This window comes from Balaenoptera borealis, assembly GCF_965194805.1.
Source record: "Balaenoptera borealis genome assembly, chromosome: 3".
Lineage (NCBI taxonomy): Eukaryota > Metazoa > Chordata > Mammalia > Artiodactyla > Balaenopteridae > Balaenoptera > Balaenoptera borealis.
Window position 1 is genome coordinate 10581531 of NC_138866.1, and position 23927 is coordinate 10605457.

At 51.9% G+C, this 23927-nt stretch overlaps 1 protein-coding gene and 1 pseudogene across 2 annotated transcripts in view; both read right to left on the reverse strand.

Moving 5' to 3' along the window:
• Positions 1-23927, reverse strand: part of LOC309625277 (regulatory factor X-associated protein pseudogene) — a 228078-nt pseudogene that overhangs the window by 102218 nt on the left and 101933 nt on the right. The gene's annotated exons all lie outside the window — the stretch shown is intronic.
• FAM181A (family with sequence similarity 181 member A) lies at positions 3426-22745 on the reverse strand. Its single transcript, XM_082386768.1, is given in 3 exon segments — positions 3426-4759; positions 4761-4836; positions 5607-22745. Coding segments are annotated over 3 exon segments (1110 nt in total). The 5' UTR covers positions 5753-22745; the 3' UTR covers positions 3426-3871.

Consider the following 23927-nt stretch of genomic DNA (forward strand, 5'->3'; position numbering starts at 1 on the left):
GGCCTGGCTCTGCTGTTGGCTCACTCCTCTGGGGCCTCAGGTTGCCATCCTTGTGGCCCCTGGTGGCCTTGCTGGCTCTGACACGCTGGCTTGCCGTGGAACCAGTAAGTCCCAGTGTCTTCCTGAAGAGGACGAGTCTGCCAAATGACACCTTCCAGCCAGGGGTCAGAGGGGACTAGGCCACATCTTGCCCACTCCCTCCTGGTACAGGAGGGAAAACAGGCCCAGAGAAGGGAAGGGACTTGCCTGGGTACACACAGCAAATCCCCGGGATTCCAGCCCAGCAGTGCTTGGCTAGAGTCCCACGCTATCTTGCTGCAGAGATCCTGAGGAAATATCGAAGGAAACCTGCGTCCTCCCAGACTGGGGATGTTCAACCCCAGGGTCCCAGGGGAAGGGGCCAAGGAGGGCTCAGTGCATAGCCAGAGGAAAGCCCTGACTGAAGAATGCCTTTGCTGACCTGGGAGCCAGAGGGGGTGGTAGTCAATGATGGGACAGAGCAGAAAGATGTTGTTTGGGGGCATTTGGGGTGGGGCTGGGTATCAGGCAAAACTCTTAAAACTACAGCACTTCTCAGGTCACCTTATGTCCTAGAGGGTCCTAACAGGCAGGGGCCACAGGCATTGGGCAGGATGGGGACGCTGGTCTGAGGGAGGTCTGCCCTGGAGGAGGTGAGGCTTGAGGAGGTGGTGGGAGATGTGGGAAGGGAGAGCTCAGCCCCCGGATTCCGCATCAGCACCGTTTATTTGTAGGATGTGGGGCCCGGCTTGGGAGGCACAGGAGTCGCCTTAGGTTCTTAGAATATTGATGTACGTCCACACCAGTCAGTCACAGCCACTGGTCAGGGCCCCTCCCCTCCAGTGCCTTGCCCAGCCCCCCGCCTCCGAATCACCCAGCAGCTAAAGCGTAAATGCCCTGCTTCCCCCGGGGGGGTCGGTTCTGAGTGGTCAGTGCTCACACCGTGCCAGCGGTTCCATTTTTTGAGCATCTCTGCTGTCAAGAGGACTGTACAGACGCCACTCCCGCGCTTACCCAGCCCCTGGGAAGATTTCAGCCTCAGAGGTGTCTAGACAGCATCACCAAACAGTAAACGTCCTGAAAGTGTCTTCATTTCGTGAGGCGGAGCACATTTGACCCAGTGCTGGAGATCTGAGCCTGTGAGCAGGAGATGAGTTCCTGGGTTTCATGTGGAACCAACACCATTCACTTCTTGGTTAGGGAAGCAGCTGCTGCTGCTACTGCGGCTGTTTTTTGTTTGTTTGTTTGTTTGTTTTTAATACTGAAGTTTTCCAAGTTGTGTTTTTCCCCAACTTGCTTCAACGTGGAAAATCATGGTGTCGGGTGCTTCTGTTGAGTGGCTCCTTAGTAAAGGTTTCTGCTTCCAGACAAGGCTCCCAGAATTTGAATTAAGGCACTGCCAGGTATCCCCTGGGAAAGGTTGAGCCCCAGAGGAGCTGTGGGGACCCAGGCCCAGTGTACTCGAGCAGCACCCCAAGAAAACATGCCTCCCAGAGCTGGACTCCTTCTCTGAAGGAATGCGGGTGGCTGGATGACCCAGGCACCCGTTCCCGTGGGTTGCCCACTCTATAAACAACACTGAAATGTCAGTGTGGAAGGACCTACAGACACCATCGGATAACTAGGAGAGGTGACTTTGGGTTGGTGCAGCTTTTCATCCTTTGTGAAGTACTAGAGTGCCCGGCACTCACATCATCCCCACAGCTACCCACGTTTGTTTTGGTCTGTTTTCAATCTCAGTTTTTGGATGAGGATGTTCTGGCACAGAGAGGGTAAGTAACTTGCCCAAGGTCACACAGCTAGCAGGTGGCAGGGCCCAGATTAGAGCTTGTAACACCCTGCTGTACAGTGTGGAGGGGCTGAGCCTCTCATCACAGTGGGTCCTGCAGGGCGTTTGGAATGATGTGCAGGTGGGGAGAGAAGGGGACATGCCTCCTCCAGGCCCCCTCTCTGTTCTTTAAAACCAGAGCAGCCTGAGGCAAGGGCTCCGGCTGAGGGCTCCCTACCCCATGAGCCAGATAATTACTCAGGACAACCCTGCCTGCATCATGTGGCCTCATGGCTCCGAAGTCCTCTGAGACCATCAGGCATAAACTACCAGAAACCCACCAGCTTCCCAGTGAAGCCACCCCTCCATGTGGATGCCCCTCTCCAGGGGAATCCTGGAGTGAAAACAGGCAGGGTAGCAAGGGCCCTTAGCAATCACTAATCCTGGGGCCTTGTGTTAGGAAGGATTCTGAGGCCATATCCGGGCCCCAACAGAGAGAGTATGTGACCGGTTGATGATACTTGCCTTGGACTCAGAAGTGGTGGGTGCATCTGTTTGCTATCTTTGATCTAGTCCCTGCTTTACAGAGGAGGAGACAGGCACAGGACGGGGATTAACTTGTTCAACAGGATGCTGTGGATTTGGGAGCCATAGTCCCCAGCCAGGCTGGTCCCCCGCACCTGTCCCGGTCGTGAGAGCTGCGTTTTGGTGAAATGAGCCGCTCAGTGCCCATGGCAGCCCCTTCGCTCTCAGCCACGGAGCCACGCCACACACAGCAGCGCAGATCCCGGGCCAGCGTGCGGTGCGGGCCAGAGCAATGCCCCACCGACTGAGGTCTGCACAGGCATGCGGTGATCCCTCGGGCTCTGGCTCTGCCGGCCCCCCACCTCCCAAGGCTGCTGGTTTGGGCACTATTGGGGCCAAACCGAGGGCCACTCCCCGCCACCAGTGCCCCCCTCTGTGCATTGTCACAGGCAGAGGCCCTCATCATTCCACTGACAGGGCACCTAGGGTGTGCCAGGGGCTGCATCAGGCCCGGGAAGAGAGCCATTGGCAGGTAACCTAGGAATTGGAATGAGCTAGACATGATGATGATGACGATTTTTCCCATGGACATAGAACCAAAGACTATGTTGAAAAAAGGAGCAATTTGGTCAAATTGCTCCACAAGGGGCTCCGCTCCTGCTTGGTCTTGGCCCAGTCTCTGCCCTGAGGCTGTGATCGGAGTGGAAGGTACTGCAGAGGGAACCATTCTCATCCCACCCCTCATCCTGCAGGTGGGGCAGAGAGGCCCCAAGAGGAAGGCTCCAGCCCCACATCCCACGGCAGAGCCAGGAGCACAGGTCCCCCTGCCCTGGTCCCAGCCTCCCTATTCTCTAGAGCAGTTTGGACCCTCTGGGTAGCCACACCTTCCCCGCTCTGTTCTCTGGCGGGGGGAATCAGAGCATCCTTCCCCGTGAACTGTCTCCACCCTCCTTCCTTGGAATTGAGCGGTTGGGCCCCAGTGCCCATCCCCAGACATCACGGAGGTCTCTGGGCCACTCCAGGCTTCCCCCACAGCCTCTGTAAGTGGCCCTCCATCTGGGCCAGCCAGCATGTCCTAGGCCTGGGCACCATTCAACTTCATGGACCCAAGATGTGAAAACTGCAAAAGAAATGTCTTTATTCTTTTAGCCTTCTTAATATTTACAAAGACAAGAAGAACAGAACTGAGATTGGCTTACACAGTGGGTGGCAGATGCTCAGGTGCGTAACTCTGGCTTCTGGAACGGCCGGCAGGCCAGAGCAACGCCCCGCCAACTGAGGTCTGCACAGGCCCGCGGGTGATCTGTCGGGCTCTGGCCCGGTTGGAGAGGGGCCGGCCGAGCCCGGCTCCACCGCTCCCAAGGCTGCAAGGGCTGGCTGGGCAACTGCCTGAGAGGTCCCTGCCCCGATCCTGTCCTCCCCCTCCCCCCCCCCCCACATACAAAGGGAAGGCTCTCAAGGGGCTACACCCCTGCCCAGCCCACTCCTCACCAGGAGAGCTCCCGGGGTCCCCAACACCCCTGCAGGCCAGCGGTGGGGACCGAGGCCCTCCCAGCCCAGCTAGAGGTAGCCAAAGACGTTGAAGATGGGCGGGGGCATGGCCGGCTTGGTGGGGATTGGCTTCAGAACCACGGGTCTGTACACTTTCTGCCCAGGGCCTTCCACATCCTTGCAGAAGTGGGCCAGCTCGCCGGGGGAAGCCGAGCTTTTCCGCCAGAGGCCCAGGCTGGGGAGTGGGCTCTGAGGCAAGGCCCCCGGAGGGCCTGGGTAGACAGGCTGTCCATGGTACTGGAAGGGGCAGCAGCTCCAGGCATTGACACGGCCCACCAGGGAGACCCCAGGCATCTTGAGTGGCTCCTTTTCAGCGGGTGCCCTTGGGGATGCGGGCACTGGGGCTGTCTCGGGCCCCAGGGGCTCCAAGCCCTTGCGGTGTTTCTTACCCTCATAGGGAGGTCCCTCCCTGGGGCCCAGTCCCCCCTCCAACCCCACGGGGTAGCTGTGGGTGGGCCGTGGCTCTTCCCAGAAGGAAGCGGGCAGCTGTCTTTTCCTCATGGGCACCTGGCCAGGCCTGGCAGCTTCTGGATCCGGCCCGTGTAGGGTCTGCTCCTTAGAGAGACACTCCTCCCTGTAGGGGTTCCCCAACGCCTTCTCCTTGCAGCACCCACCCCCGCTGGGGCTGGAACTGTGGCCAGAATCAAGGGGCAGCCTCCCAGGCCGGTCCTCGGACCCCCTTTTCAGGTGAGGCTCGGCCCCTCTGCCGGGGAGGCCCCGCGGGAGCCGGGAATACTTCTGGGAGAAGCGTTTGAGCTGCTTCTGCAGGTACTTGCGGTGGTCCACCGAGCGGCGGCAGGGTGCAGACTTGTCCAGGGCCGCCTTGATGTCGCTGGATGCCAGGTTCACAAAGTTCAGCAGCATCTTCACGTCACTGTCGGATGCCATCACCAGGGGACCACTGCACGGGGCTTTCCATGAAGAGGGTGGTTCTGCAGGCGGCTGGCGGCTCCAGGGAAGGGCACGGAGCTGACCTGGAGGGACACAGCAGCCGTTGGAGTCTCTTTGAGCAACCACACTCAGCCCTCCCCAAAGGCCACATGGCTGCAGACAGTGGTCCTCACTGCAACACCCCTCAGCCCTAGACAGAGTCCTGGGTCACGGGATGCTCATTCAAGCCTCTAAGCATTCCCAGGGCATCTGTGATGCACAAACACATTTCGTCTTCTTGGGTCTGTTACCCTGCACATGCAGCTGAGGCTCAGAGAGGTCGGGCGACTTGCCCAAGGCGACCCAGCCACAAGTGGCATTGCTGGGGCTGGAGCCCACTGTGTCTCCCACATACCACGCCGCCGGCATGCACAACCTGCCAGCAAGGTTTTCATTTCTGAGCCGAGGCAACCGCTCCACTTTAAGGCAAGGCCAAGCCCCCTGTCTCCCCGGCGGTGCCCTCCTCCTCCCACCCCCGCCCCCAGCCCTGCTAGCATCCACCCCCCTCCTCAGTCCCCACGCTCCACCCACAGTTCTCACGCAGGACAGGCAGGACCCCTGTCTGGCACTCAAGCCGAGGCCTGCCTGGCGGGCTGATCTCAGGCTGTGGGCAGCAGGGACTCCCCCGTAGAAGCATCTGCAGCAATTTCATGCCTCCTCGGCCACCACCCGCAGCACCTCGCCCCTCCCCCAGGCCCCAGCCTGCCCCACGTCCCCACCCAGTGGGGCCTGAGACGCCTGGACCTCCACACTGACCGAGGGTGCGGGGCCCCGGGCCCCGCCAAGGTGGCCCGGCAGGTTCCCCGCCGCAGACCTGGGCCAGGCCCGGCGCGGCCGGCGAGCTCCGTGGTCCGGCTGCAGGCAGTTGTGCAGCCCTCGAGCGGGCTGAATGGAGGACGAGTCCCCGGAGCTGGGGGGCCCCTCAGGCCAATCAGGAGCGCCTCTCCAGATACAAAGCATCCCAATCAGGCGGCAGCGCCCTGTTCCCACATTCTTTGCCGTCACAAATTGTCACCATGGGGACCATCACAAAAAAGACAGCTCCCAAATGCAATCATTTCCCGGTAAATTTCTACCCTTCAGCCCACTCTCCCTCTCGGCCTCCACGCCCCTCCTCCCCTTGACCTCGGTTCCCTGTTTTCTCGAGGGGGCGGGGTGTGTGTGTGTGTGTGTGTGCCCGCGCGCGCGTGCGCACACGAGCGCGTGTGTGTATATGTGTGTGTGTGTGTGTGTGTGTGTGCGCGCGCGCGCGCACGTTTAAAAAGTCCAAGATTGAGGAGGGGCTGGGCCCAGAAGAGATGGGCTGGCAAAGCTCCCCCAGACTCCAGGCCTACAGCTGCCATGCTCCAGTGCAGACAGACAATCAGATGGGGTGAGCGGGGCGGGCTGCTTTCCCCGCTGTCCCTGAGTGTTGAGTGGCTCTCTCTGCTCTCTCTCTCCCTCTTTCCCTCTCTCCTCTGTCCTCTCTCTCCCCACCCCCTTCCCAAGGCATCGGGCACTGGCAGGCCTGCGAGGGCGGGCAGCACACTGATGTTGGAGAGGTAGCCAGGGAAGGACTCTCTAACGAGGTGCTGGGATATCCATGGGAAGGGAGCTGGAGCTCTCAGGAATCTTGTCTTTATGTTTGCTTCCTCAATTGAGCTGCACAAAGCCTGAATTGCCCATTCAGCGCGGCCGGACAAAAGGTTGGCGTTGCACGGTCCCCTAGCATTTGTAGTCAAACAGTTAGGGACTTAAATCGAGTCGTCATGATGGAGAAAGAGGTGGACAAAGCCCATAGAATTGCCATCAGCAAACATTTTCCTGTGTCATATTAGCCAGTCTCCATGGCTCCCCTTGGCCTGGGGACAATGGCACAAGTTTGCACACTTGGCTACTGTCACCGTGCCAACGCTGGCGGGGCCCGCAAGCAGGGCCGCTCTGAGCAAGCAAGGGAGCCTAGAGCCAGCCGCTGGCCCTGCCCACTGACTGGCCAGAGGGAAGGTGAGGCCGCAGGCGGAGGGAGGCTGCCTGGGAAATGCTGATGGGCGAGGCCTCCGTGCCAGCCAGCTGGGTGGGCCCCCACCATCTCACGCTCTGCCTCTTCTTTCCCCTCCTCCTCTCCTTCCTCTTCCTTTCTTTTTCCCCTTTCCTCTGCCACCTTCTCCTCCTGTCCCCAGCCAGCTGACACCAACCCAAACCTTGGCATCACAACCTATAATGCCAAGGACTCCTCTCCAAGGCTCCCACTCCCCCAGACTGGGAGCACTGGCAGGGCAGGAGGACTCACCCAAGAGTGGTGGCCCCACCCCCTCCTGCTGGCCAATAGGCAGCCGCTGCCAGCACGAGGCGCCTGCCCACAGCCCCGGGCTCCAGGCCACCTCCTCTCTGGCCTGAGAGTCTACAGGCAGAATGTTGGGTTCGGAGGAGAATTCAGTTTAGGCATTTATGAGCCAGTGCACTGTTCTCTATGCCCTCTTCCCCTGCTGCTGAGATGAAGGTGACCTCGGACCGCAGCATCCTGGATTATTGGCCCGTATCTGCAGCAGCGTCTGTGTGGCTGAGGGCTAAACCACTGTCATTTTAAACCCCTGAGATTTAGGGGTTATTTGTTTCTGCAGCATAACCCAGCCCACCCTGACTGGTAGAAGCAAGAAACATCCTTTCTGCTCCAAAATGCCCTGCACACACACGGCTGGAGAAAACACTCTAATGCCTGAGGTCACCAGGTTAGGCTCTGGAACTGCTCTCATCACAGCTCCCCGCTGCCTGCTGCCTGGTGAAGGCTGGGTCACCCAGCCTGATGTGCGTTCCAGTTCCTCCATAACCCAGCGCCGGCCCAGGAACCACCTTCTCCATTACTCTCTGCTGGGAGACTGGCCTCAGACCACCCCAGCCCCATTCCTGCCTGGCCTCCTGCACACTCTGTGTCTGCTCCTGCCTGCCCCTCTCTCTGGAATGCCTTCTCCCTTCTAAGAGCGTCGAGATGCTCTCGGGCCACTCTGCTCAGATCTCAGCTTCCTTTTAGACTCCAGGGCACCTGCGGTCACTCCGGCCCACCTGATGCTGCCTGCCTGTGACAACATCCCCTTGCTTTTCAGCCAGTAATGGACCCTCGTCCCCAACAGGTCCCTGAGCTCCGTGGGAGTTGAGTCTGCATCTTTAAAAATCTCCAGAGCTCTTAACACTGGCTGTTCTTCCACCAAATACTTTTTGAGGAAAGAGGGAAGGAAGGGAGGGAGGGAGAAAAAAATGGGGTGCAGACAATCGATATTTGTAGGGCATCTGGTACGCGCTGAAACGCATGCACATGGACCATCTCACGTGGCCCTGAGACAGCTCCGAGGGTGTGCGTGTGGCCATCACGGAGGAGCACGAGGTGCAGTTACTTTCCCAAGGCCTCGCAGCTACTAACTGGCAGAACTTGAACTTGAAGCCAGGACTGTCTGTGTACAAAGCCCGTGTCAGTCCCACCAGCCCTCGCTGATTCCCTGAGCTGTCAGGAGGCCTCACAGACCAGATTTTCTACATCAAGTCCTGGGTTCAGCTCTCCCGTCCTTTCGTTGGAAGGTGACTTTCAACTTCCGACTCAGGAACTTGGGACCCATAGCTATCGGTGACCAGGAGAGGGGAGCGGGGCCAGCTGTGGCTTGAGCTGTGGCCTGAGAACCTGATCCACGGCCTCACATGGACGCGGCCACACCCCAGGCCTCAGGCCAGGCCTCTGGCGCTGCCGGTGACCCCTGCTGGGGAAGGCTTCTCCGTGATTTTCCAACGGGCCGTATAGACAGGTGGGAAAACATCACTAATAATAATCATGCCTCACTCTAGAGAGTCCTTCCACAGTCATTCTCTCATTGTGGTCCTGGTCCTGCGCAAGGAGTGAATTGTTCTCCCTATTTATAGTTGGTGACACACGCAAAGACAAGCCTCAAACTTCTGCTTCTTGGGCCCAACTCAGGCAACCCTGTCCCCTCAGCATTCTTCAAGGCCCAGCTCAAACATCCAGGAAGACTTCCACCAACTGCCAGCATTGTATACGACACCGTCTCCCGTCCCTCCATTTACAGATTCAAAGGTGAAGTCTAACTTCCTTGGCTTAACACAAAAGGCCCTTTGGAATCTGACCCCTCCTGGGGCCTGGCACAGAGTAGCTTCTCATTAAGTGTTTCATGAATTAAATACTTCAGCCATCCTGTCGAATAGAATTTATCCTGTCGACTAGAAGCAACTGCTTCCTGTCTAGTGTTATTGTTTATCGCTTGCCCCACCCTCCCAGCCTTGCCTGGGCAAGCTCCACGAGAGCGGGGCGCTTGTCTGCCGGTTCATTTCTGTATCTCTGCTGCCTAGAATGGCCTTGGCACAGAGCAGGCCTTCATGACTGACCCTTGTGGCTGCCATGGTTGCACTTGATGAGAAATTGTGTGTTCCTTCTCGACTGTGTGTGCCTTGAAAGCAGGAAGCTCTGTTTCGCAATTGCATCCACCTGCGCCACAGCCGGGGCTCTAGAAAGCTCTGTTGAAAGCAAGTGAGCTGTGCTGACTCGAACTTGAGGGTCCCGTCCCAACCATCTGCTGTCATTGCCATAGATCTCCTACATCCCAGTCATGTTAACCCCGCCTCAAGTTTATCCACACTATTCATCACGAGGGACTCCATTTGGTACCTACTATGTGCCAGGACCAGAGGGTGCCACGGTGGGCGCATTTGGCTTGCTCCTCTGTTCCCAAGGCAACTTACTGGAGGGGAGAGATCAACTTTGACTTGATGATTAAGCATCCATCTTTGGGCCCATCTAGCGGTGAAACGAATGACACCCTAACTTTCCTTGGCTTCCCAAACAAACTACTAGGGACCACCCATCCGGAATCTCTGGATATCATCTGACATGGTCCTCTTCTAGAATTAGCTGACACAGGTGCAGCCTGAAACTGAAAAGCTAAAGGAAGCAGTTGGCCGTGTCTTGTGCCAGCCCAGCCAGAGGGAGCCTAGGGAGGTGATCTGGGGCAGTGCGCTTTCAAACTGCTTTTATGCAGAGAAGCCCATTAAGAAATAGTGTGTGGGAGTCCAACATGTAAAACAGTGACAGCAGTGTGCAGTGAGTACAGATTGATTTTGCACACACAAATGCATACTTTCTACTTATTTTGCAAACAGTGGATTAGAGCAAGGAGTCTGTTTTGATGACAGGGAATGTGGAAATAAGGGCCTGTAGATTACATTCTGACATCAGCTGTACTGTCCAACCACCCCCGCTCAGGAAACGTACAGAGGCTACACTGGGGGCAAGGGCACAGTGGTCCAGCCTGCACCTCTGTGGATGTATGATGTGGACATCACAAGATGATTTATGTAACCTCCTTACATAATGGGAGTATTTCTATGAAAGACCAGCCTGAGGCTTGCTGTCAACTGTAATTAGAGCAGACGGGCTTCCTGCTTCCTTGTAATGGGAGGTGTCGGGTTGAAATTTGGCTGCTGGGCCAAGGGCTTCTGGCCTTGGCAACCTTGCCCCACAACTGAGGCTGAACATCAGCATGGCTGTGCCCTCAGAGCAGCTAGAGACCTCACGATGACCTGGAGAAGTCACAGCCCAGCTCAGACTGTCCCTGTGTCCTGGGCCACAGCTCGACTGCAGGGCCAGAGACAAATGTCAGTGTGACCAAGTCCCATATTGGAAGTGATTTCACTGCATTATTATGAAGCCAGAAGGGAGACTGGCTTTGGAGATAAGACCTCTGAACTCTGCCCATACCTGGCTGTGTGATCTTGGACCAGTCACTCACCCTCTCTGGGCCTCAGTTTCCTGGCTGGATAACATTAGCAGCTCTCAGCCTCCATGTTGCACATGTGAACATTGGTGTAGGGCTGGTGTGTCACAAGTCAGTGTTATTTACAAATGTTCCAAACTTAGAAAATGTGCTTTTTCCTAACATAAATTAGAGCAGATTCAGCATAATAAAATTAGGTGAACTCCTTTGCATTCTCTTGTGCTTTCTGGAAAGTTATATGAATGAGCAGGTGAGTCTGAGGACCCAACTCTCCAGGAAGAGAGGCTAGAGCCTCAAATTTTCATTCATCACATGGGGTCTCAGGAAGGGCAGGGTTCAGAGAAAGAATTTTATGTTGAATGAGGTGAGAACAGACATCCGTGCCTTGTTCTTGCTCTTAGGGGGAAAGCATTCAGTCTTTTACCATTAAGTATGATGTTAGCTATAGGATTTTTGTAGATGCCCTTTATCTGGTTGAGAAAGTTCTCCTCTATTCCTAATATGCAGAGAGTTTTTTTTAATCATGAATCAGTGTTGAATATTGTCAAATGATTTTTTTCATCAATTGATATGATCATGTGGTTTTTCTTGTTTAGCCTATAGATATGGTGAATTATACTGGTTGATTTTCAAATATTGAACCAGCCTTGCATTCCTGGGAAAAACACTCCACTCAGTTAGGGTGTATAATTCTTTTCATATATTGCTGAATTTAATTTGCTGATATTTTGTTGAGGATTTTTTTTTTTTTTTTTTTGCTCTTCTCTATGTTCATTGGGTGTATTAGTCTATAGTTCTGTTTTTTGTACTGTTTTTGTCTGGTTTTGGCTTCATGGTAACACTGGCCTCATAAAATGAATTTGGCAGTGTTTCCAAATTTTTTTTCCTAGAAGAGTATAAAATTGGTGCTAATTCTTTAAATGTTTGGTAGGATTCTCCCATGAAAATATCTGGGCCTGGGGATTTCTTTGGGGGGATGTTTTTAACTACAAACTCAATTTCTTTAATAGTAATAGGATTATTCAGATTATCTACTTCATATTGGATGAGCTTTAGTAGTTCGTAGTGTTTGAGGAATTGATCCATTTCATCTAAGTTGTTGAATTTATGTGCATAGAGTTGCTCATAGTATTCTTTTATTATCATTTTGATGTCTGCTGTATCTGTAGTGCTATCTCATTTCATTCCTGATACTGGTGATTTGTGTCTTCTTTTTTGGTCAGCCTTGCTAGAGGTTTATCAATTTTATTGATCTTTTCAAAGAACAAGCATTTTATTGATTTTCTCTATTGTCTTTCTGTTTTCAATTTCATTGATTTCTACCCTTTATTATTTCTTTTCTTCCCCCTTCTTTGAGTTTGTTTTACTTTTCTTTTTCTACTTTCTTGAGCTTAGATAATTGAGATTTTCTTTTCTAATGTAAGAAGTTAGTGCTATAAAATTTCCTCTCAGTGCTGTTTTAGCTGCATCTCACAAATGTTGACATGTTTTATCTTAAATTTCCATCAATTCAGTATGTCTTTGGTATTTCTCTTGATATATCCTCTTTGACCCTGTGATGGTTAATTTTATGTGTCAACTTGACTGGATTATGAGGTGCCCAGATGTCTGGTTAGTCATTAGTTCTGGGTGTGTCTGTGAGGGTGTTTCTGGAAGAGATAAGCATTTGAAATAGTAGACTGAGAAGAAGGCATTGTCCTTCCCAGTGTGGGCGGGCATCATCCAATCTGTTGAGGGTCTGAATAAAACAAAAAGCAGAGGAAGGGAAGATTTCTTCTCTTCCTGCCTCCCTGCTTGAGCTGGGACATCGGTCTTCTCCTGCCCTTGAACTGAACTGAGATTTACATATTCAGCTCACTTAGTTCTCAAACCTTTGGACTCAGACTGGAAGTACACCACCAGCCTTCCTAGGTCTCTAGCTTGCATATGGCAGATCATAGGACTTCTCAGCCTCCATAATCACATGAGTCAATCACATAATCACATGAGTCAATTCCTCATAATAAATCTCTCTCTCCCATATATATATGTGTGTGTGATTACACAGATTAGACAGATAGATAGATAGATATAGTTTCTCTGGAGAACTCTGACTAATTACAGATAATTACAGACCCACTGATTACTGAGAAGCATGAGAGGTATGTTGTTTAATTTCCAGTGCCTAGAGATTTTGGGAGTAATCTTTCTGCTATTGATTTCTACTTTGATTTCATTATGGTCAGAGAACATACACAGTATAACTTGAATTCTTTTAAATTTGTTGAAGTTTGTTTAATCACTCAGGGTATGGTCTATCGTAGCAAATGTTCCACAAGCACTTGAAAAGAATGTACGGTCTGCTGTTGTCAGCTTGAGGGTTCTATAAATGTCAGTTAGATCTTGCTGGCTGATGGTGCTGTTCAGTTCTTCTACATTTTTGCTGCTTTTCTGTCTGGTAGTTCTGTCAGTTGCCGAGAGAGGGGTGTCTAAGTATTCAACTATAATTGTGGATTTGTCTGCTTCTCCTTTCAGCTATACCAGGTTTTGCTTCATATACTATGCAGTTCCATTGTTTGATGTGCAAACATTTAAGATTGCTATGTTTTCTTGGTTGATTGACACTTTTAGCATTATGTAATGCTTCTCTTTATCCCTGGTAATTCTCTTTGCTCTAAAGTCTACTTTACTTGATATTAATATAGCCACTCCTGCTTTTAAAAATTAATGTTTGCATGATATATCTTTATTCATCTTTTAACTTTCAACCTGCCTATATAGTTATATTTGAAGTGAATCTCTTGTAGACAATATGTGATTGGGTCATTTTTTAATCCACTCTGCCAATCTCTTTTAATTTTTATACCATTTATGTTACATTAACTGTTGATACGTTAGGGCTTAAGTCTGCCATTTGGTCATTTGTTTTCTGTTTCTTTGGATATTTCTCTTTGCATAGTCTTTTTTAGTGGTTGCTCTACGTATTTCAGTGTACATACATAACTGTTACAGTCTATTAGTTTCAACACGTTGCCATCATTTTACTGTTGTCCTAAATCAGTGCTTCTCTACCCGATGCCAGGCCCCTCCTGAGACCAACAAATTCAGAATCTTTTTTACTGCGGCAGTTGGGGGGAAGGTGAGGCAGGCCCTGGTATTTTTAAAAGCCCCCCAGGTGATTCTAATGTGCAGCCAGGATGGAAGTTCACTGCCTGGACCCTCTCTGACACTCCTTCCAGGACAGATAAATTGGGCAGGTGTAGGTTCTCACAGAGCCTGGAAACATGTCCAGGTCTGAAACTTCACTATAATTCCAAAGCTAGAAGTCACTTAGTACAGTGAAGCAAACCTGTGGATGAAGTTAAGAAGAATGAGACAGACACATGGCCATCTCACCAAGGGGGGCCCTGCTCTTAGCCTGTGCTCAGTTTCTCTAGAAGTCAATGCTCCCTAATGTTCTAGAGGTTGGCCATTCACAAAACACCTGAGACACTGAGTGAGCAACAGGAGATTGGGGAAAGGCTCAGGATCCCTTCGCCACCATTCCTGGGGCCAGTTCCCAGCCTTTTATCATTTCCTTCACAGATGCCCACTGTTCACATCCGTCCCCGGGCAGACATCACAGCAGGTCAGCACCCTCTCCTGCTGACCCCTGCAGTGGCTCTGTACCTTTCAGCAGCCTCCACCAAGTAAGATAAAACCCATGGTCAATCCCTACCCAGCTTAAGAGCACCTTGAACTCTCTTAATTCACTTTATATCATGTTCATTCTTCACCTTCCACTGCCTCGAATCAAGGTTAGCTCGGAGCACACTTATCAAATATCTCAGTTACTTTATGGATCTAGCTTTCAGACTTCATTGGTTAATTAATTCCTCCTGGTCAGAATCGCCGTTTACTCTTACGTTCTCCTATGACACGTGGTTACATATCCTCTATTCAGGGGCTGAGCAGCAGGTGAGTCTTTGGAACGTTTTACGGAAAAAGTGAAGGGCGAAGCCCCTGAGGGAGGCAGGGGCATGGGAAGCACTCTGGGCTCACACACACCTGGAGTGGAAGTTCGCTCCACCACTTCTTAGCTTTGGGACTTCGGGCAGGTCACCTTATCACACAAAGCTTCAGTTTTTCTCTCTGTGAAATGGGGACAAGGAGAGCTATGCAGGACTCTTCTAAGGATAGTCAGAGCTCAATGGCTCGGTTCCAAAGCATTTAATGAGCGCCTACTATGTGCAAGGCATTCTGTGAGGTGCTGGAGATGTCGAAATAAATAAGACACCCATGCAAACAGCCTAGCAAATAGACCTCTTACTCTATGCTAGAGAATGTTCCCAAAATGTCATCTATATTAACTCCTTCATAATGAGCTGGCTGTTGCTATTATCCCCGCTCTACAGATGAGGAGACTGAGGCACAGGCTGACTAGGTGACTTGCCTAAGACCCCACAGCCAGAAGAGGTGAAGCTGGAGTCCAACCCCAGCAGATTATTATGGTTTTATGATTAATCATCATGTTCAGTAAGCTCTGAGCCTCACGTTCTTCATCTTTAAATGGAGCTAACAGTAGTTCCCAGGCAGGGCGGATAATGGGAAATACGAAAGATCATCTTTGAAAAAGACTAACATGGTGCCTGGCTGATAGTTAATGCCCTTCCCTCACTTTTTCCTCCCCTCTGAGCTGGGTCCAAAACTGGCAGGTGAAGCCCACCTTGGGCATGTCTCACCCATAAAGGGGCTGATGTGACAGGAATGACACAGAAGTAGTGTCTTAGTACCCCTGTTGGGCGCCCCCAATGGACCACTGCCCCACATTCTCGCCACTGCCCCGTACTGATCCCTGCCACCCTCCACATGCCCATCACCTTGACTGTATGCGGCGCCTTTCTGATGTGTCTCTTCACCTCATCCAGGGCACCAGCCAGGAATGAAAGTCTGTTTAATCTCAACTGCCAACTCGGATTTGATTGGTAATGGCTGGCAGGTGCCCCCTGGAAAGATTCTGAGGGCCCCGCGGGGCTCAGCAGTTAGAATGCCCTGATCGGCTAGTGGTGTCTTCTGTGGGCCTGGATAGAGATGGGCTAGGTGTCCCTGAATCCTTTTTGGTATCACAGGATGCAAAGCTAAGGGTATGAAGCTTGGCATTCTGGTAACCCAACCTCTGGAGTTTTCATCAAGGGATCAGGGCCCCAGAGAAGGGAAGCGACTCCCCGAGGACTCAAGTGCTCGCACTTCCCAGGCCAGAGTTCATCAACTGAGTTCACCAAACTGAGACTGGGGTGTTAGGCGTGCTGGAGAATGAAGACAGTGAGAAGTTTAGTGCAATGGAGAGGAGAGGTTGCCACAGGGAGTGGGGCAGGAAAAGGCTAGAAAGGAAGGTTGTCCTCCATGTATATTTGGATACAGTAGGCACATAATAAAGTGTACTGAGTATATGATTTAATGAACAACTTGAACATGGAGCAAAATGATTGGTTGGTTTCTGAGTCATCTTGGGAACTCAACAGATAGTCACCTAACAACCTGTAAACAGCAGGTGCCTCCTCAGTGCTCGGCCTTCCCAGCCACAGCTCTCCCTCTCGGCTGCTTTGCACAAACAACACACTCTCATCGTCAAAGAGGAGCCCTTGCCCCCTAGGAATGGAATTTTCCAAGAGGAGCATTTGCTCCCTGGGAATGGGATTTCCCAGGAGAAAGATGGTGGGGCAGGGGTCTGAGTCCCCTTGAATACTGCGATGTGCTCAGAGTTTTATATCTGCCATCTTGTTTAATCCTCAATGAATGAATGAGTGAGTGAATGAATGAATGAACGAATGAAACTTTCTGAGGTGGGCATTGTCCTTCCCATTCAACAGATTAGGAAACTGAGGCTTGGGGAGGTAGAAGAACTATTTCTTATAACTGAGCTGAGCAGCAGAAGAGCTGGGTTTGACCTCAGTCTGTGTCTACACCACAGCACCCCTCAGAGAAGGGGAGGGCATTGTCCCCTCTTGTCTGTCTCTGACCTCACGGATTTCCAGCCCTCTGCTCCCTGCCTGGAGTGCCTGTCCCACTTTGGTCATATACAGCAGACTCCTTTTCATCATCTAACTGCATTTCCTGACATCTGATCACAACTCTGTGTGTATCCCAAATCCAACCCAAAACACCCCTTTAAAGAATTCTCTGAACAAAGTCTTGCCACAGGAGAGGAACATTTGCATGATCAGCAAATGGGCTGTTCAGGCCTGCTTTGTGCATTCCATTCCCAGGGTCCCCGATGGGTCCTGATCAGGTAGGAGGGGAGTAAGAAGAGTTGCCAAGGTGAATGCAGCAGCCCCCTCACCTCCATCCCAGCACCAAGCCTGAGCTCTCCTGGCCAACATCTCCCCCTTGTATTGCGTTCCTGTGCTTGGTACATGGTATAACCGTTCTCCTTGCTATTCCTCAGTCGCCAGGCACTTGGCCTTTGCATTTGTTGTTCCCTCTTCCTGGAACTCCCTTCCCCTAGATTAGTGGTTGGTAAGCCACAGCCCGCCACCTACTTGTGTAAAGTTTTACTGGGACCCAGCCATGCCCATCCATTGACCTGTTGTCTGTGCTGCTTTTGGGTGACAGCAGCAGAGCGGAGGGACCGTGGCAAACACCAGAGGGCGTGCAAACCCGAAGTATTTACTATCTGGTCCTTCACAGAAAAGTTTGCCAACCCCTGCCCTGGATCTTTGCAGGCCTCACCCCTTCACCTCCTTTATGTCTCGCCCCACTATCCCCCTGGTGTGTCTTCTCACCCCCCGATCCTATCCTCCTCCTCTGCCTTATTCTTCTCCATCGCACTCACCTCCACGAAACACTCCGGATATTTACTCACCTGCTTTACTGTCTGCTGCCACTAGAGGTCAGTCGCACGGAAGGCAGGAACTTAGACTCTTGCTAACAGCTCTGTCCCAGTGCCTAGAACAGCACCTCACACAGGGTGCCCGAAAAATAAGTTCTCAATGAATGAATGTTTCCCACACTCCTGGGCATGGGTCTGGCCCATACCTCCGGGCCTCTGCCTCAGTTTCCTTTGCCAGATCTCTTGCCAGGTCTCTCCCCAGGGAGGCTGAGTCCCATCATGAATGGACGCCGTCCCCAGGAACACCCAGCCTGGGTTCAGGCAAGCCCTGTACCTCTTCCATTTCATGAAGGTCTCATCATATTAAAAACATTTCAAAAGACATTCTAAAGTGTCTTTTGAAGGTACAGAAATGGTGGTATTTTAAATGTTTACATGTGACAGAATAATGCTCTCCTAACACAGAAAATCACTGCAATATAATGGTGCAATTTGCAAGATAGTTACAGGGTTTATTTTCGATTTTAATTAATTAAATTCAGCTAAAATATTAATTTACCTCTATTAAAGTAAGCTAAAATAATTAATTTTGAAATAATTCAAATGAATGTTAACTTAGATATTAATGAATAGTGCCCAGGAGGACACAGGTGAATGTTGGAGAATCACTCTTGTTTTTTTTTTTCTTCAATCCTGTCAAATGGTCATCTCATTGGAGGGAATGTCCAAAGCCTGGACCAAAAAAAAAAAAAGTGTCCAAAACCTCAATGCTGGGGAACTTCCACAGAGGCACCTGGAGCAGCGCAGGAGGGTCTCTGCCTTGGCGTCATCTTCACCTCCACTCCCACCCAGCCTGCCCCTGGGTCCCTGTGAGCTCCTATCAGATGCCCCCTTTTGGGAGCTGATGCTCCTTGAGACCAGAAAGCACTGGCCAGAGCCTTACTTCCACAGTAAGGAGACACACTGGGGCTCAAGTTCACTCACCAAATCCTCCACCTGTGCGGGGCAGAGGATAAGAGCTGCGCCCTGGGGCAGCCAGATCTTCTCCTGGGTAAGCAGTTGGCCCAGAGAACATAGTTTTGATGGCTAGTTGAGTGGTGGTCATAATTTCTTCTGCAAAGACAGTGCATTTTTGCTTTTTTTTGTTGTTTGTTTTGTTTTGTTTTTTGGCCGCACCACGCAGCTTGCTGGATCTCAGTTCCCCGACCAGTGATTGAACCTGGGCCACGCAGTGGAAGTCTGGAATCCTAACCACTAGGCCACCAGGGAACTCCCATAGACAGTGCATTTTGTATATGAAAGCCCTGTCGACTGGCTCTTTACTTCCTGTCTTAACTGCCTGCCAGGACCCTAAGGGCTCCTGTGAGTCTCTTTCTCTCCATCAGACACCTTGAACCACAGGACAGAGGTGGCAGGACCTTAGAGGCCATGAGAAACCCCATGGAGGTGGAGAGAGAGGGCTTTGGAATCACAGCCTCCCTTCTGCCACTTACCAGCTGGGTGACCAGAGGAAAGCCACTCAAGCAATCTGAGCCTCGGTTTCCTCCTCTGTCACCTACTTGTCATGCCCTTGGAGGAGGCCCAGGTAACACAGGCGTGTGCTTAGCCCAGGCTGGCCGGTGGTCAACATTTCCCTTTGTGAAGGCCGCTCATTTTATCCGAGTCCCTTGTTAATCAGATGAGGAAACCGAAGCCGAGAGGCGAAATGACTTGCCCAAAGCACCCTGGTGTATTAGTGGCATGGTGAGCTTCCCAACTCCAAAACCAGTGCTCCCACCCTCTCTTCCAAGCCCCTTTTCTTCACCATGTGTTGGTTTGGAGAGGAAAGTGCAGCATTCTTCTGTGGACTCTCGGCTTTGGCCTCAAGGGGCCACGAGAGGGCGCCCTCAGAATTGCTCAGGGTCTCCAGCGTTCAGGATGAGGGAGACTTTAGGTCCATCTGCCCCAAGGTTCATGGCCTCCCAGGCCCGCAGCCCATGCTCCTGCCCCATCAGGACTCTAAAAGGAGCCCTCCACGTGCCACCCCACCCCAGCACCTTGAAGGGATTCCAGAGCCCCTGCTTATCTCCCTCTTGCCTCCACCCTCCTGCCCCTCCACCCCAGGATCATCTAGTCTGTTTCCTGAGTAGTCTTGGGATCCTCGGAAACCCCGCATTGTTTTTGTCCAGCAGGGGGTTCAGGATCACAGCGATGTTGTTTGCTCGTTGCTTCCACCCACACTCCCATCCCTCTACCCACCAACATCTGCTCAGCACCCGTGGGTGGGCGGGGCCAGGCCTGGGGGATGGAGGAGGGCCAGGGGAGTCATGCATGGGACACCGCCCCTGCCTCATAGAGGGAACGTTCCAGGAGGGGAGCAGACTTAGCCACAACACTGATGACAGGATGCTCTTCAGTGCCTTCCTGCGAAGCAAGCAGAGGGGCCGGGGGTGGGAGCCCCAGGGCGGGCTTCTGGAGGCCGGTTCTCCTGATGTGAATCCTAAAGGAAGCAAAAGAGTTGGCCAAGTAAAGAAGGCCCCCGGTTCAAAAAAGCCACGAGGGAAGACCCTTGCCTCTGGGTGAGGACCCCCACTCTGGGCACTTCTCCCCATCTGTAAATGGGAATAATAATTAACACCTACTCTGCCTCTTCTTAGAATGAAAGAAGGCACAATGACTGAAAATGGAAGCAGGTTGGAAACTCTAAAAAACATGCCAACATGGGGATATATATTTCAGCACCAGTGTTTTTGTCATTCGCAGGGCTATACCGAGTAAGCCTCCACTTCATGGTCTCCAGCACACATCCTCCCTCCCCTGACCTGCTGGCAGATGCATTTCCTGGGTCCCTAATGACATTCCCCTCAGGGATCCTGCTGCTGACCCCACCAAGGCTGCCCACCCCTCTTCCCTACCTTGGCTTTCCCCTGAGTCATTTTAAGGTCCTTGCATAAGGCCTATTAGAATAAAAGCAGGAAGAAAGGCAAGCCAGCCTCCCTGGAGGCCATCCTGCAGCTCTTAGAAGACTAAAGAAATGATCTTTAGAGTATGGAAATGACCCCAGGCGACTATGGGCACTGTGACCCCTGCACCCCAAGGGTGCTGGCCAAGAAGACCTGAGTCTGGGGTGAAGAGCACTGTTTGAATGCTGGCATTGCCCCACCGCCCCTTTTCCATCTTTTTAAACAGCACAAATGACAAGCTATTTCCAAGTTTCATTCTCCAGAGTCCTCCTGGTCTGGGGTATGGGTAGAATGAGAGGTGAGCCAGCGGGATGCTGCAGCCGCCCCCTCCATGTGCCCAGTGGACCACTTTAAACATCACAGAAAGCATGCTTACATTCTAAAGCCTGCAGTTCACTCTGTTTTGGATTCTCTCCTCACCTGGCCCTGCATCACCAAGTGTATTATTCTCCACTTCTCCCAAATACATTCCCCTCCCGAAGAGCAGGATGGAGTCATCTGGGATCTCACCCAGGTGGGCAGGGAGGTATTGCCAGAGACCAAGCAGCCTCTCTGGGGGCTCTGGCTGGTCCGGGAGCCCCCCTGCCCCTGGGTGGGAGGCCTGCTGAGGGTCCTGGGCAATGCGTCCAGGATCAAGGGCTTAGCAGGGTTTGGGGAGGGCCTTTCTCTTCCTGGTCAAGGAGGAGTGGGACCACCACCACTGCTTTGAGAGGCTGGAGGTTCATATACCTATCCTGCACCCTTTCCAAACCTCTTCCTATAGAAGCCACCTTAAATGCCCATTTTAACCAGACTTCAGCTGGATTTGAAGGTTTAGATGATCACATAGGTCAGAATTTTTAGAAAGTCTAATAACACTCAGAGATACACTTAAGCATTGCTGGTGTGAGTATAAATTGGCATCAACTCTGGAGAATCCTTCGGCAGCATCTATTACAAGTGAAGTGGGTTTGCCCTTAGACTGAGCAACTCTACTCCCAAGAGTCAGTTCTGCAGAAAAATGTGCACATGAATTGTGCATAAGATGTCTTTGGAAATCTTGTTTGCACTCAAGGAACAAACCAAAAAAACCCAGACAAAAACAAAGACAAAAACCCCAAACACTTGGAATTTATACAATGCAGTAGTGCTGGAGTATGGAATGTTCTACAGCTACTGAAAAGAATGGCATAAACCTACAGGTGCTGACTTAGAAGGATCTCGAGATGGATCATTTCATGAAAAAAAAAAAAAAAGGACAGAATTATGTGTATAGTTTGACCCCATTTGTGGTAAAAAAAAAAAAAAAGAAAAAAGAAAAGAAAAAAGTAAAGGTAAAATAAAGTAAAAGGGAATGCTGAGGAAAAGTTTGGAAGGAATACACCCCAAACTGATAACAGTGGTGATTTATGAAAGATTGTAGGGATGGGAGAGGGTTGAAGAAGATTTCATTTTTCAGTTCATAAACATTCATATTATTTGATTTTTTTCTTAATGAGCACGTTTTTATGCACAATGTTTTTGTCCTGTATATACTGGGTTGGCCAAAAATTCGTTCAGGTTTTTCTGTAAGATGTTATGGAAAAAGCAGAACAAACTTTTGGCCACAACCCAATATAATATATATTATATATGGCTTTGCGCCAAGACATCCACCTCAGAATAGTCTTGCTCAGAACTTTTGAAGTAGGTTGACACTAAAATCATTCATTCCCCAAACATTTCCTGTGTGAGCCCCTGTCTCCATGAGCTCTGTGCTGGGTGCTGAGGACAGGAGAGACAAGGCCCCACAGGGAAAGGCACGTCAACAGATAAGGACCTTACAGCCTGTCAGAAGCTGTCACAGGTGTTTTCCCGGGGACAGCAGGGACAGGAAGCAGGCGAGGTCAGTTTCCCTGGGTGAAATCAAGGGGTGCTTCCTGGAGGAAGTGAGTACAGTCTTAGAGATGACTGGAGTGTATCAGATGGACCAGTTGGAATGCAGGCGTCTTGGGGGGAAAGCATTCCAAGGAGGGAGATGTATCTAGCATATTAAGGACCACAGGGGGAGGTGGTGGGCAATGGGGCTCGAGAGGGGGCAGGGACAAGGACAGAGGTGGGGCTCACCTCTCTCAACTCCTAGCTGTTGCTCTGACATGTAGGGACTCAGCCAGCAGCCAGCAGAGGGCACTTGAACCTCCTCAAACTCCTGATGGAGGAGTTGGTCCAATGGCCTAGGGTGGAGGACACTGGGTTCTCAGGGCCTGCACTGGGTGCTGAAGGCAGGCGGGAGGATGTGGGTCGTGGGGTGAGTAAGACCCCGACACAGACGATGATGAGGGCACAGCGTGAAGAGTAGGGGTGCACGAGGGGCCACGGGGCCACGGGGCCACATGCCAGGCACTACAGGGGCATTTCCAGCCTTGACTCCCGAGGCAGAAGACAGCCCCACGTGCGGTGACCTCACAGATGATGCTTTCCTTTCCAAATGCGTGTATCTGACTTTAAAAGGAGAGTGGACTTGGACGCTTGCAAGTCGGGCTTGTAGCCGGGAAATGAATGGCTGGAGTCGACAGCGCTCGGAGGGCTGGGCCAGCCTCAGCCTGGTGTCAGTCGCCTCTCTCACGGGCTCGGCCACCACCCCCTCCCCATCCTCTCTAAGCTTCTTCTCAGCTCCTCCCATGTACATGCTCCAGGTGCCTGAGCTCCCAGCCCTGAGGACTCCCTGGTCATTCTGCCTGACACCCAGCAGATGCACCTGCGGCGCTGCTCTGTGCCTGGGCTTCCCCGGATGCTGGGACACAGCAGGAACCGGGGAAGGCCCAGCCTGTTCCATCATGTGCCAGAGACAGACCTTGAACACATCAGAGCTTCCAGCAGTGATGGGCCCCACACAGGGCATTAAACAGGGAAGCCCCTGGTAGCACAGTGGTTGAGAATCCGTCTGCCAATGCAGGGGACATGGGTTCAAGCCCTGGTCCGGGAAGATTCCACATGCCGTGGAGCAACTAAGCCCATGCATCACAACTACTGAGCCTGCGCTCTAAAGCCCGTGAGCCACAACTGCTGAGCCCGCGTGCCACAAGTACTGAGCCCACATGCCTAGAGCCCGTGCTCCACAACAAGAGAAGCCACCGCAATGAGAAGCCTATACACTGCAACAAAGAGTAGCCCCTGCTCACTGCAACTACAGAAAGCTTGCGTGCAGCAATGAAGACCCAACACAGCCAAGGAAAAATAAATAAATAATATCCTTTCGGGGGTGTCCATCGTGTTAGGGGTCACAGCAGCGATTTTCAGCTTCTTTATCAAGGATGTTCGGTCTTCCTGGGTCGTCTGATTTGGTGAGAAGCTTGGTCTCTCTGACCCCGGCAGGGAGGATGTCACTATGAACAAAAATGCAGGAGAAAGGAAGGTAGCCCCAGTCCACTTCCAGGTGGATCATTCATGGCAGGTGTGGCCCAAAGTGTGAGCCTCAGATCCCAGACCCGAGCCTGCCCTGCCTCTGGAGCCCCCATCAGCCTCCATGGCCAAGGATAGTTACACACATGGTTGTCCCCTAAAGATGCAAAAGAATAGAGAGTAAAAAGAGACTCTCACCCTCTCCCCTGCCCCAGCCTCCCAGGTCCCCTCCCTAGAGGCAGCCACATTTCCGGTTCTTGGCAAATCCTTCCAGAGATGGTCTAGGCAGCTCCAAG